We start from the raw sequence: 15,435 nt of genomic DNA on the forward strand, positions 1-15,435 counted from the left end.
TTGAGTCCCAATTAAAAATGTACCATAAGATTCATATACAGGCGTCCCCCAATAACAAGCGATATAAATGTATTTTACGAGAAGTGACTCGATAAATAACGAAATATTTGTGAAACAAGGCAACAACAAAAAGGCAACTGTTTGCATTTCATTCATCTTGAGTCGTTTGCCAGTTTTTTAAAAAGTAAAGTCCTGACATAAGTCAGTCCTTATTGGAAGGCAAAAATGCAACAGGTTCATTCTGAAAATGTAGCCCTGTATACATTTCTGGGGATCTACGGGGCGGTTTGACGCCATTTCTTTTCTCGCCTACCAGCTGACCGTTTATCGTCTAGACGGCTTTCCTGCTGTTTGTCCAGTTAGCTCGCCATGTACGTCAGGAAACTTAAGAAGCAGAGAGAGGAGTTGACCACGACAGTGGGGTTAGAGTCTGGCAAAGAATGGTTCCAGAAAGCAGGTAAGACAAAAACAGAAGCCAAAAAATTAAAATTAAATAACGGTGAGAATGTGTTAAAATTTGAAAACGTGGTAAAAATCAGGCGGGGGCTTTTCTGGGTGTGCGTGATCGGGTCAATCGGTGAGATCTGAAAACACTGATGGTTGGAGTTAGGCAAGGAGGAGGGTGGGTCAGTTGATCGGTCAGTCAGTCAGTTGACAGCGACCTCTAGTGGGTTTATGCGAGAACAGCAACCCAAATGGCACGTAGCCGCCTGGGTTATATTTGGCACTCTCCAGAAATGTATATAGCGGTATGTTTGCAGAATGAGTTTGGGTTGCAAAAATAGGGTTTGTTGTAGTAACATTCAATTGACAGATTGAAATAAATAAACCAAAACATTTTTTTTATTTTGATTTAATTAGATAAATATTTGTCAATGCTTTTGAACATCATATTTAATAATTACATAATTTTAATTTAACTGAATTGTCAATTTAATTGTCACTTTATTTAATAATACATTACAATTTCTAAGTATTAATTGATTAATAGATTAATCACAAATGCTATTTATTTATTTGTTAATATATTTTTAATCTATTAACTTTTATAATAATAGGCTAAAATAACTGAATGGGTAAAGCAAGTAGAAATACATTTTTATTGTTAATTTATCCTTTTATAGTGTGATTAAACTGTTCAATTAATAATTAAAAATGCATTTAAAAAAATAATTAAATAATGTCAAACCATCAATTTATTTCATAATAAATTAAATTAAAATTTTCAATTTATTAACAATTAAAACATCTGTTTCTTCTTTATTCATTACTTAAAATATTCTTTAATCTATTAGCTTTTATAAATGAAATAAAATAATTTGAACCCTTAAAATATTTAGTTTTAGTTTTATTTCTGTCATGAGCACTCTCAGGATGTAGTATGATAACAAATATGTATAAGGCAATGTTGATATATTTGGTCTTGGCAGTAAAGATCTGCAACGCTGCTGCTGCTACAGCAACTGCAACTGCTTTAATTTATTATGGTAAAGCACGTACCAAGACCTGCTACTGCCAGTATATACACAGACATGCCGTCTGAGAATATAACACACTGCTGCTGCAAACATAATATATACGTAACCCTGTAGCAGTTCTAACACAGGTGGAGCTGGGGTGGAGGAGGGTCTCAGCTTGACAGTGTAAAATGACGAGTGTAAAATTAAGATTAAGAGCAAGCTCATTGGCTGCCGAGGTGACAGCAACCAATCTCCAGCATCATGTAATTAATGATGCAGAAGCATACTAGCTGACTATCAGCCTGCGCATGCAGAGAGTGTCATGGTGGAAAATTCACTTCTAGAATTTTTTAATCAATTAACTTTTATCAGAATAGGCAAGAAAATATTTTTAATGGGTAAAACAGTAGAAATAGACCCCTTTGTGTAATTTACCATTTTTACAATGTGATTAATCTATTAATCTTCTGATTAAATCTAAAACTAATTATTCAACAATGCTTTTTTTCTTTCTTTTTCTTTTTGATGAAATAAGCAGCAGCTTTTGTGAATAATTAATTCTCCAGGATCTGATTTAGCACAAATAAAACTCAGAGCAGACCGGGGTCACAACCAATCCGCTAATGATATAATGAGAATTTCCTTATCAGCGTTTTGCTTTTCTGCATGGGTTTTCAATAAGACTCTCTTCTCCCTTACAGTGATAATATTTTCCTGGCGGCTCAGAAATATTATTAGCTTCCCTGTTTCTACTAATGAAAAAAAAAAAAACAGCGCCTGTGTAATGGAGGAAACCTGTACATTGTTGTCCTGTGACTCCTCTTGGACTGTCGCTCGATCGCTGAGACGGGTGTTTTCATCCGTTGCATATTTCATTTATACCTGGACGTCCAAATGTAAGTTTCATGGTGCTGTAAACTAACAGCTAAATCAATTCAGGCCCTGGGCAGAGTTGAAAACCAATGTCAAACCCTGGAAAATGCCCTTCGACTGAATGACACACACTTACAGCTGATACATATTCAAAACCCTGACATTCCTATTTCAAACATTATTCACACTAGCTCGGTCATCAAGTCAAGCTGTTCGTGATTTACTACATGTTTTCCGGGAAAACGCTGAACGACGACACAAATGGCACGTTTTTCAGATGGACATAAGAACAATATATAGTGAAACACTGATATACCACAGTGCTTGCTCTCAGGTTATATTATTACACTTATTTCTTTACACTGTAAATGAATACACACGCTGTGATGATCCATTTAGGTTTTGGCTGTAAGCTTAAATGGACATCGATTTGGTTTGAAAACAACCATTGAATGGTGACACTTTACAATAGGATTTCATTTGTTGACGTTAGTTAGACATCAACTAACAATTGACCAACTCCCTCACAGCATTTATTAATCTTAGATCATTTCAATTGTTCTGCACATACAGAAGTTCTAGTTTTACATAATGCTTGTTTTAAAAGAGGTCATCAAACAATTTTAACCTTCAAATTCTGTCCATTTTATTAAGAATTGAAACAATAAATTCAGTTGAGGCTTATTGTGTGTTGGACAGATCGCTGTGTATATGTCTCAGTTCAAAACTCACTACCTCTTTTCTACTAGTTATAGCACCAAATAAATATGAATGAACAGCTCATGTCTAATCACTCCACTACTGTTTTAACCACTGAAATGCATCAGTAATACACCTCGTAAACAATGTCATGTAGTGTTACATTTACCTCAAAAAAGCCATTCAATGTCCACAGAATGTTAGTTACCTTTGAGAAATGAGCAAAGAGCAATTATTGATGAAGTTGCACAGTTTGTCTTTGTTTATATTGTTATATTTAACCTGTTAATGATGTCTTAATGTATATACACACACATTATAACTCCCTGATGGATATTTAATGTTTGTTTAAATAAATGTCAAGAAAACAAGTAATGGAAGTCACTGTGTGATTACATTTTATTTTATGCCTCAATTAATACATAAACAGATTGAATTATTGTATTAAAAAAGAAAATGAAAAATAAGATGTTTGCATTTTCGTTTTTATTTTAAGAGGTGATTAATAAATTATTATATCTATAAAAAATGACCAAGTGTACTTAATAGGGCTCTGTTGTTAACCTTAAATAATTTAGAAACACGCAATAAATAATTCTCCTTATATAGCATTACCTGATTACCCTAACTCGCCTAGTTACCTTAAATAACCTAGTTAAGCCTTTAAATGTCACTTTAAGCTGTATAGAAGTGTCTTGAAAAATATCTAGTAAAATATTAATTACTCTCATTATGGCAAAGATAAAATAAATCCATTATTAGAAATGAGTTATTAAAACTATTATGATTAGAAATGTGTTAAAGGAATCTGCTCTCCATTAAATAGAAATTGGGGGAAAAATAAACAAGCCGTCTAATAATTCAGGGGGGCTAATAGTTCTGACTTCAACTGTATACATGTATACTGTATATATATATATATATATATATATATATATATATATATATATATATATATATATATATATATATATATGTATGTATGTATGTATGTATGTATGTATGTATGTATATATATATATATATATATATATATATATATATATATATATATATATATATATATATATATATATATATATATATATATATATATATATATATATATATATATTTACTTGCATGTATTTAAACAAAAAAAAACTGTTTAATTATAAAAATAATAAAAAAGATTCCTCTATTTTTAGTTATAAAACTACCTAAATTAACTTTAAAGCTACTTTTTGTTACTTGAACTGACATAATTGCTAAAAATGAATCTAAAATGAAAATTGAAATGGAAGATACAAGTATTAAAAAAAACTATTTCAAGTTATGAAAAAAACTATAATGCAGGGGTGTCCAAACCCGGTCCTGGAGGGCAGCTGTCCTGCATATTTTAGTTCCAACCCTTGTGAAACACACCTAAACCAGCTAATCAAGCTCTTTCTATGTAAACTAGAAACTTCCAGGGAGGTGCGTTGAAGAAAGTTAAAGCTAGGACACCGGCCCTCCATGACAGAGTTTGGACACTCTTGCAGTAATGGGATGGCCGGTCATTTAATCGTTTATGTTAGTTATTACGCCTGCTAATGATACATATTATAAAGTGTCACCAATAAACCATTTCCTGATATGTCAGAAACCAAAACCCCTCTTTTTAAATCATGTGTCTTTTTGTAATCATTTGGTATCATTTCACGCCAGTCGTGTCATTCAAATTCAATAGCTTATCTCTACACGATAACTACAGTGCAAATGTTGGCAAAATGTAAGTTACATCTGCACTGACGAGCATTTAAAACAGTAAGCCTGAAAATGCATAGGTGTATTTCAGGTGAAAAGACCATATTTTTTGACCCCACGCACTGTAAACCACTTTATATGTCACTAGTGGTATATAAGCATCCCTTTTGGGTTGTTGGATGCCCCTTTTGGCCGTATGAAGTACTACTACAATCATCTCAGGCATGTGTGCAACAGGTTAAACCCACGATAGTCACTGGACAAACACAAGACTAACATTGCATGACATGAGCATGCCCTAAACAGCCCTTATTCTCATGCAAAGGGATCGGTATACTGGATGTAAAAGACGTCAGAAACAGACCTCCATATCCAACTCTTCCCAAATGTGAGACACGGGTCTTTCTTTCCGGAAAATTGGTATTGGGATCTAATATATAGATAAATGGATGCACAGCTGAGCTCTACTGGTACATCCAGGCTATTGTAAATCCATGCATCATATCATGCATTGAAGAGTAGGATCCTCGCTTGATGTCCATGCGTTAAATTCACCCAAAACATACTGAATTGGTTGAAGGGGAGTCCGTAACGTGTAAACCTCCTGTTTTGCGTACATTTTAGCGGTTTATTTTTGGGTAGGTGTGTTTATAGATCCATGTGCAGTTCAATTATGAAAACTTCGTCCATTGGAAGCTGTAGTTCTGCTCAAAAATATTTCAACATTTCGATTTCAAGGAAATAAAATGACATTTTCAGCTGCTCCAGTTTTAATGTGAATGTTTTTTTTCTGTGTGTTCTTTTACATTTTTTTTTGTGTGTGATTGGTCCATTTTGGTTACTTCATGCCACTGCGAAGCACCTGATTGGCTGCGATGAGCATGACGCTGATGATGAAAGCGATGGCGAAGGCGCAGATCAGACTCTTCCGTACGCATGTTTGCTTCACCTGCTGGGTCGGACTCTCCGCTGAAAAAGTAACACACAAGGAAATCAGGAGAATTCAAGTGGAAGAAGAGGAGGAAATCAGGGAAAAATGTGACCAAATAAACACCCTTGGTAAAAAATAAAAAATAAAATAAATAATTTATGTACATCTGAAGTCAAAATTATTAGCCCTCCAGTGATCTTGTTCTTTTTCAAGTATTTCCCAAATGATGTTTAAAAGAGCAAGACAATGTTCACAATAATTCCTATAATATTTTTTTCGTCTGGAGAAAGTCTTATTTGTTTTATATCAGCTAGAATAAAAGCAGTTTGATTATTTTAAAAAAACTATTTTAAGGTCAATATTATTAGCCTTCTTAAGCAATATTGTTTTTGATTGTCTACAGAACAAACATGTAGCAAAGCGGATGTCAACAACAGAAGTGTGCATTCAAGTGCAGTTTATTGAAGATAAGTTGTACAGGCAATGGTTAATGCAGGAACAAAACAGGAGCATAGGAGTAATCCGAAAATGTTATCAAAATACAGGTGAGAAGTTCAGCTAGGCAGCAAAGGATCAAAACGAGGAAAACACTTTGTGATGTTCTTTAAAGAAACAAGACTTGGCAAAGAGAATGTGACAGTAAGGTGTATAAATAGTCTGTGTAATCAGTGAGATGTGCTGCAGCTGTGTCTGTGTGTGAGTGTTTATTTGTTTGGATTATTTGTCCAGATTATTGTCAGCTGCTGCGGGAGTTGATTGGTGCAAAGAGTTCTGGGAGTTGTTGTTCATTCAGAATCCCGGAAGTAATCTCCAGTGTGGTAAACACCACTGGAGATCACTACAGAACCACTGGGTCACACTTTATTTTGATTGTCCATGTAACTGAATTTAAGTTACATTGCATCCACATGCCAACTAATTCTCATTAGATTATAAATTGACTGTTAGGTTGGGGTTAGGGTTAGTGTAAGTTGACATGTACTTGCAAAGTTTCATATAGTCAGTTAAATGTCTGTTGAAGGAGCAGTATCAGCAAGTATTAAGCAGACAGTCTACTAATACTCAAATGGACCATCAAAATAAAGTGTTACCAATTACTGTTATATGATGATTTGCCTAATTACCCTACCTTGCCTAATTAAGCTGGTTAAGCCTTCAAATTCTTGAAAAAAATCCAGCAAAATATTATGTGCCGTCATCTTATTAGAAATGAGTTATTAAAGTTATTTTGTTTAGAAATGTTAAAATCTTCTCTCCGTTAAACAGAAATTGGGGAAAATTAAACAGGGGGGGCTAATAATTCTGATTTCAACTGTATATGACTGGAAGAAACCTTTTTTTTTTTTTTTTTTTTTACTTTTTTTAAATCCCTTTTATTGATTTTATTTTAAAAGAACACAATTCACTAGAAACATAAATGCTTCATGACATAACATTACATTCCAGTCCCTTCCATCAATTTGTAATGCTTGATAAATCATTAAAAATGACCCAAAATTGTTCAACGGCAGTGTGAACTGTCAAGACATCAGGATTTTAGGATTGCATAATTAATGAAGATGATGAAATGATCAGTTTGACACGAAGGTGTAATAATTGAAAAAGCAAAAGAAAAGTTCCTACTGTCAATGTCGACCTGGCAGTCCTCGGGATTTTCAATGTGATTCTCCTCAGTCATGATGATGTTCTCAATGTCTTTCATAGACAGATGGTCACAGAAAGTGTCATATAAGAGTCTCTTCAGCTCTTCCACCGTCAGCTTTTGCATATCACACTAAAAACACACACACACACACACACACACACACACACACACACACACACACACACACACACACACACACACACACACGCACACACGCACACGCGCGCGCGCACACGCGCACGCACACAAAGAATTTATATGACTATACATGGTTTTCTTTATGCTTTTAAATATATTACATTAAAAATACAGTTCACCCAAACTGAAAATTTTTTCAACATAATGTGTCATATGGAAACCTGTAACCAATTACTTCCATAATATTTGTCTTTCCTACAATGAAACTCAATGGTTACCTCCAGCTTTCTTCAAAATATCTTCTTTAGTGGTCAACAGAATATAGAAGCTCATAAAAGTTTGAAACCACTTGAGGATGAGTGACTCAATTTGCATTTTAGGATGAACTACCCTAGCCCATTTGGCAAATGCTTTTATCCAAAGCAACTTACAGTACCTTGCATTAAAGATACAGTATATATTTCCATCAGCTAACTGGGTATGTAAGTTACATCTGCACTGACGAGTATTCAAAACAGTAAGCCTGAAAATGCATAGGTGTATTTCAGATGAAAAGATCATTGTTTTTGACTCCCACACACTGTAAACCACTTTATATGTCTATTGGTATATAAGCATCCCAATTGAGTTGTTAATTGCCCCCTTCAGCCATATGAAATACTACTACAATCATCTCAGGCATGTGTGCAACAGGTTAAAACCCACGAGAGTCACTTGACAAACACAATTTTAATTTTAGGGTGAACTATCCCTTAATGCATTTGGCAAATGTTTTTATTCGAAGCAACTTACAGTACCTTTCATAAAAGATAACAGTATAGATTTCATCTGACTGGTTGTGTGCAGTAAAAAAAAAAAAAGCACACAAGGTTCAGAGCACACATACTATACGCTCTGAACTCACAGAGAGTTCACAGTGAGTCATTTTAAATGAAGACGCCTGTAGCTACACGGGGTCAATCGCGCTGCTAAAAAATGCACCAGCAGCGAGTTGCGATTAGGGAAGCCCCTGTGGGGGAATCACCATATGTCCTTTACAGATGATATCCTGCTCTCCTCACACGGACGCACTTATGAAATCCATTAATGAATTTTGCAAAAGTCACAATACAATACATTTATTCTCTTTTCGGCTTAGTCTTTTTATTTAGGGTCACCACACCGGAATGAACCACTAACTTATCCAGCACATGTTATTACGTAGCGGATGCCCTTCCAGCTGCAACCCAGGACTAGAAAACACCCATACATTCTTGCATTCACACTCATACACTACAAACTTTTTTGTTTACCTAATTCACCTATAGCACATGTCTTTGGACTGTCGGGAAAAGCAGAGCAGCCAACAAGGCAACACAGGGAGAACGTGCAAACTCCACACAGAAATGCCAACTGACCCAGCCAAACCAGTGACCTTCTTGCTGTGAGGCGACAGCGCTATCTGCACTTGCGCTTGTTAATAGTAGTTGGGTTTAGGTGTTACCAGGTGTTTAGGTGGAATTAAGTCATGAAGAATATGTAAATACAGTTGAAGTCAGAATTATTAGCGGCCCTAAATTATTCGCCCCTGTTTATTTTTTTCCTCAACTTCTGTTTAACAGAGAGAAGACTTTTTCAACACATTTCTAATCATAATAGTTTAAATAACTCATTTCTAATAACTGATTTATTAGATTTTTTTCCATGATGACAGTAAATAATATTTGACTGGATATTTTTCAAGACACTTCTACACAGCTTAAAGTGACATTTTAAGGCTTAATTAGGGTAATTAGGTTCTGTAGATTATATATAAAAAAGTTAGCTTAAAGAGGCTAAAACCTTTGTCTTTAAAATATTTAAAAAAAGTAAAACTACTTTTATTCTAGCTGAAATAAAACAAATAAGACTTTCTCCGGAAGAATAAATATTATCAGACATACTCTGAACATTTCCTTGCTCTGTTAAACATCATTTGGGACATATTTAAAAGAGATATGTCTAATCTCTAATAATAATTAGAGATAATAATTCTGACTTCAACTGTGTATAAAAAAAGATAAATACACATTTACATTCAGGTTTGACACAGGATGACTAAACGTTTTTAGAGGGTGGGGCTACTTTTACAAAAATCAAAAACTCACAGAACAAAACTAGGTATCGTCACCAAAAATTGGAGAGCAACACATGGTGGCGCTAAAAAACGAAAACACTCCAAAAACAAACAAACAAACAAACAAACAAACCACAAAGCAGCTTTAACTTAGAGAACGCTGGTCCAACTGACTTAAATATTGTCCACCGGCACCATGCCGAAATATAGCATTTTATGTGTATGTAAGCAACTGTTACTGCACAACGTTTCACACATCATTCCTGAGCAATATATGTTTACCCCACAAGTCCAAAGACATGCGCTATAGGTGAATTGGGAAGGCTAAATTGTTTTTAGTGTATGTTTGTGAATGAGCGTGTATAGATGTTTCCCAGTGATGGGTTGCAGCTGGAAGGGCATCAACTGCGTAGAACATATGCTGGATAAGTTGGCAGTCCATTCCGCTGTGGCGACCCCAGATTAATAAAGGGACTAAGCCGAAAAGAAAATGAATGAATTAATATATTTTTTATTCTGCCATTTGTTTGCATACAAACTACACTGTAAATATATAAATTCTGAAAAATAGTGAATTTGGGGAGGTCAGTTTTATCTATAAAGGGAACCAATCGTCTCTAGAAAACATCAGACAGTGTTTTCTTTATAGATCATCTATCATATAATCCATATTAAATACCAGCAACGTTGATTTGTTAACAACAGTAAACACAAAAACACATTTTTCCCTACTGTTGTACAAGTACCATGAATTAGCATTTTAGCATCTCCAATTTTATGCATGTACAGAAAAGTGAGAAATGATCTTGAAATTCTACGATAAAAATAAAAACAAGAGGGAAAAAAAACACCTGAATTGTCCAATCGGCATGAGATAAAAATGCAAATGCGAATTAAGCAGGAAAAATAAAGATCTACTTTTTTTGTTTTGTTTATTTGTGTGATTTTATAGACAGCAGTTTGTTGAATGTTGACTTCAGTGTGTGAGAGACACTGAAAGATACCGCAGACTTTGTGCCTGTTGTCTATTGAAATACAAAAAAAGTGGCTAATAGTCACCTTCCAGAACACGGAGTCAAAATTGGTCCCATTGAACTTGTCAGGCATCCCAGCAGCTGAGAGTTTGGGCCCCAGGAGAGTCACGAATTCTTCGAAATCCACCTGGCCGTCTCCTGAACAACAGAGCGTGACGTATTAGATGCATTCAAGCATGAGATCACGTTCCAGATGTGAGCTCTGGGATATAAAATCAAGACAGAAATTGATAAAAATCTAATATTTTGTGAACTGAACTGAGAATGGCTGCAGAGGAATTTCATGCATTTTCTGTAACATGATGTAGAACTGTCATTTGAATGTAATGAATCTTAAACAAAAAAATAAAAAATAAAATCATTTGGCTTCCATGTCTTATTTAAACAAAAAGAAATCTAAATAAATCACAAAACCCCTTATAAAACATTATATTAAATATTAACAACAACAACAAACTGCTTGGATGAGTTAACGGAAATGAATTTCCTATCTTAGAGTAGACCGCAAAAATAATTCCCATTCAAACTCATCAATTAAAAGCAAGGAGATAATTGAAATTTTCAAGGATTTCTATTCTGTTCATAGATTGTTTGGTCAACTAGTCCATTAGACTGATTAGATTCTCTTTGTAATTTGTTGTCAGCTAATATTTTCGTATCAGAGTGAGTGTGACTTTCTGGAGTGGGTTTTATGGAGCTAAAAGCCCCTCTCTGAGATGGTCTTTAAAGCGCTGCTACTACAGTCATCAAAGCAGCGCTTTCTCCTTCAATTAATTTCAAGACAATTACTGTCAAATCTCAAAATGCCCACTGCAAACAATCTTATTATTATTAGCCCATGCATAATCCATTTGTCTTCAAGTATTGTAAGGAATGTTATATTTTGGGGCAAAAAAGGTTACATTTAGCTCTTTATTTTATTGAATATCTGTCAGCTGTCCTTAGCATCATTACAGTGATTCATCTGTGCCTGGTCAGTTAATTCACCCCAAAATCAAAAGTCTGTCACTATTTACAGTAATTGTTTTCTAAAAATAACTAACTTACCAACTAACTAACTAAATCAACCAACTGACTAAAATCAACTAACTAACTAACTAACTAACTAACTAACTAACTAACTAACTAACTAACTAACCACTCAACCAAATTATCAACCACTTATCAACCAACCAACCAACCAACCAACTAACCAACCAACCAACCAGCCATGCATCCAACCAATCAACCAACCAACCAACCAACCAACCAACCAACCAACCCTACAGTGATTCATCTGATTGGTGCCTAGTCAGATAATTCACCCCAAAATAAAAAAGTGTGCCACAAATTACAGTAATTGTTCTCTAAAAACCTAAAACCAACCAACCAACCAACCAATTAGCAACTTATCAACCAACCGACTAACTAACTAACTAACTAACTAACTAACTAACTAACTAACTAACTAACTAACATGAGTTGGGTTGTTTTCTAAAGCTTTAAACAGGCTTGGTTGTAGAACCTGATGACTGAAATAAGGTAAAGTATTATGGACTTGTAATCTGGAACTACATTAGCGGTGCATTGTTGGAGAAACTAACTAGCCAAATTGTCAAATCACAATAGTTAGAGCTATCGTTACTAACGTCGTACTGGTGGTGGAGTTAAAACTTGAAAACTGCCAATTTGCAACTTAAAAGTCCAGGTCAAAATTTACCATGTATATTTTACTAGCTCACACTGTTACCCTTGAAGTAAATAATTCATGTGTGCAAAATAATCCAATGAGAAAAAAACAAAGTCAGGCCATTTGCTTTCATGTTTGGAGTGGCACTCCCGTTGATGTCAACCTAAGGGCTTTCATAGCAACTGTATATCAATAACCCTAACCACGCCCCTCTTACCATTAGTTTGCTAAGAGGGAATGATGCGCAAAAACAAAGCTCCGCCCCCTACTCATTATTCTGTTACTGTTAGAAGTACATCAACATACTGAAATAAAAGTCTCAGCAGCTTCTAGTTCACACAGACTAAGATCAAAATAATGTCTGATAATTGCTGTAAATAATGAACATGACATCTAATTTGGTTCTGTTGTTTAATTTTGCTTAATATTGCAAAAGACAAAAAAAAAAAAACACTGGGTTAAAAGTTTGACCCAATAGAAGAGTGTTTGAATGGGTCACTTTGTTTGGTTAATCTGAACTTTTAATGAATCACATTCATAACAACTCACCTAGTTGGGTAAAAATGGAAATTTGTTGGGTTAACCTTAATGACCCAATGAATTGGGTTAAGATAACCTAACAGCAGGTCAGTGCCGAAACAACTCACTGTTGAGTTATTATTTAACCCAACTGTTTTAAGTGAGTAGGTTCTCTTACTGTTCGCTTTTGGAAAATGCAGCCCTTATCTTTTCAGCATAGCAGTGTATATACAGTTGGGCATATGTGTTTGCTTACCGTCCATGTCGAGTCTTTGAATGATGACCTCTAGCTCCACCTCATTGGGCATATACCCCAGAGAACGCATGGCCATCCCGAGCTCCTGCTTAGAGATGAAGCCGTTCCCATCTCGATCAAACACCTTAAATGCCTCCCGGATTTCTGTGGAAGACAGTAACACACAGATTAGAGCTGCTTGACTGATTATTACTTCTACATTTTATTCCTTTATAACCTGTTTTTAACTAATTTTAACATGTTTTTATCTATTTTAATCACTTTTATTATGTTTTTATTTTCTTAAACTTGTCTCTTTTATTCTTATGTAAAGCACTTTGAATTGCAACTGTGTATGAAATGTGCAATTACTGTCTGTAATTAAATTTTATTAAATTGTTATCAAATTGACTTTTATAATATTGTCTGTTACATATATAGACAAAACTGTCTCGAGTTTTTTTTTTTTCCTTTCATTTCGTCAGTTGGTGAAGTCTTTTTCGGCACTGGTTTGCACATTTTGGGACTTGTGGAGCTGCGCATCAATGGATTTGCTCTTTAGTGTTTGGACTTTCAGCATTGAAATTTAAACCACACTTAACTGAACTAAACTGAACTTCAGCTCTGAAATCTGGATTTTACTAGAACTTCTATGTTAAGCTGCTTTGACACGATCTACATTGTAAAAAGCACTATATAAATTAAACATCAATTGAATTGAATCTGTTATGTATAATTATAAAACTGTGCCTTTTCATTCACACAGTGTAGTAATTTGATTAATGTGATTCATTCATATCATTCATCCAAGATGAGATTTATTATGCTGATTAACACATTATTGAAACAAGTGAAGTCATTAAAGAATTATTAAATCATTCCTTTAAGAGGTTCATTAAAATTTCAAATAAAACAAGTGATGTCTTTATAAATGATTCAGTGAATGGTGATTTGTCCAGTAACAAAACCACTGAAGTCTTCATAAATCAATGAATCATTGACTCAGTAGATTCTTTTTTTGTAAAAAGGATTTGTAAAGGAACCAAACAAGCAACGCTTTTATAAATGATTCAATGAATCATTAACTCAAGAAGACTTTCAAGGATGATTTGTCCAGTAGCAAAATGTAAAGTCTTAATAAATGATTAAATGATTCAATCATTCATAGGATTCTTTCAAAATGATGATTTGACTCCAGTAACAAAATAAGTGAATCTTTATAAAACATTCTATGATTAGCTGCATTTCCACTATCGGGCCAGTGCGAGCCAGGGCTTTTATCGGGCCGGGCCAATCGGCTGGGAGGTTGAGTAGTGAGGCTGAAATCATGTCCCGTTTCCACTGTCGGGCTAGTAGCTCGCAGCGCGTCAAGCACCCAAAACGTCCCCCGAATAAAAGGTCACACAACCCGCTGATTAATATGAATATAAACAAAACAAACAACTGTTCAGCATTACATGTCTATATGCACATGCCTGTGTGTTTCCATTCAATATATTCATTTACTCGTCGACCGACTGTAGGCATCGAACATCGAGTGGCCTCGCCACTAACAGAGGCACCCAGCGCAGTGAGCGCACACATCCATAGTATAAAACCACAGAAGTTCTCTGTTAATAACTCGGTAGAAAATGTATTTTATAACATCCTTGTTTATATAGACACTGTCAAACATTCAGCCCAAATGCTCCGGAGAGACCTGAAACAACCCCTTTATTTAAGCATGTTGCATATATCTTAAGTAAAGAAAGTGTTAAGTATTTCAGCACATCAGAGCAAGCAATAAAATATAGCCTACATTTTGTTGCGCTTAGTAGCTTTTTTAGTAATAAAGCTCTTTGTGTATTTAAAATTTCATTTTTCAATGTTACCACGTCATATAAACACATAAACACTTGTTTGAGGACACAGAACACAGTTTGTATTTGCAGTTTTCCCTGATGCGTTTGTAAAGCGGCGCTGCGCAGGACAGAAAAAAGGTCGCCTAGTTTCTGCTTTCACTCACCCAATAATGCTTTGTTTACATGATTTAATTAATATCATCATCTCCAAATACTTTATAAATAATATTTCAAACCTTCTCCAGTGTTTATTGTCTTAAGAAAAATTTCTAAAATCTTTTTTTTCAGACAGGTCTTTTTAAAAAGAAAGTTTAATATGGCTTTAAAACGTTTAATTTATGTACTGTATATACCTAAATTTTTATAGCTAGCTTTTGTTTGTTTTATATTGGTTTATTTATTTAATCCGATTTTATTATATCCGATATTTGTAATTCTATAAATTACTTCAATATAGCTTAGGCTATTTTATCGGGATATGACACTATTGTTTTGAGTCTAATAAAGTGGACACGTCATTTGTAAATTTTTATGCCTTTCTGTTGTATTCATATTGGGTATTATCTCCAAA

At 34.5% G+C, this 15,435-nt stretch overlaps 1 protein-coding gene across 1 annotated transcript in view; it reads right to left on the reverse strand.

Annotated features, from left to right (window-relative positions):
- Positions 1–4,292: 4,292 nt before the first annotated feature.
- The window catches only part of cabp7a (calcium binding protein 7a), a 64,905-nt gene continuing 53,762 nt past the window's right edge, over positions 4,293–15,435 (reverse strand). The window contains exons 2-5 of the mRNA XM_087253267.2: positions 13,045–13,188; positions 10,626–10,738; positions 7,312–7,462; positions 4,293–5,726 (exon numbers count right to left, since the gene is read on the reverse strand). Of these exons, the coding sequence (XP_087109393.1) occupies positions 5,596–5,726; positions 7,312–7,462; positions 10,626–10,738; positions 13,045–13,188 (539 nt within the window). The 3' untranslated portion in view covers positions 4,293–5,595. The remainder of the gene's footprint in view (positions 5,727–7,311; positions 7,463–10,625; positions 10,739–13,044; positions 13,189–15,435) is intronic.

This window comes from Danio rerio, chromosome 5, assembly GCF_052040795.2.
Source record: "Danio rerio strain M-AB ecotype USA chromosome 5, GRCz13ab, whole genome shotgun sequence".
Classification (NCBI taxonomy): Eukaryota; Metazoa; Chordata; class Actinopteri; order Cypriniformes; family Danionidae; genus Danio; species Danio rerio.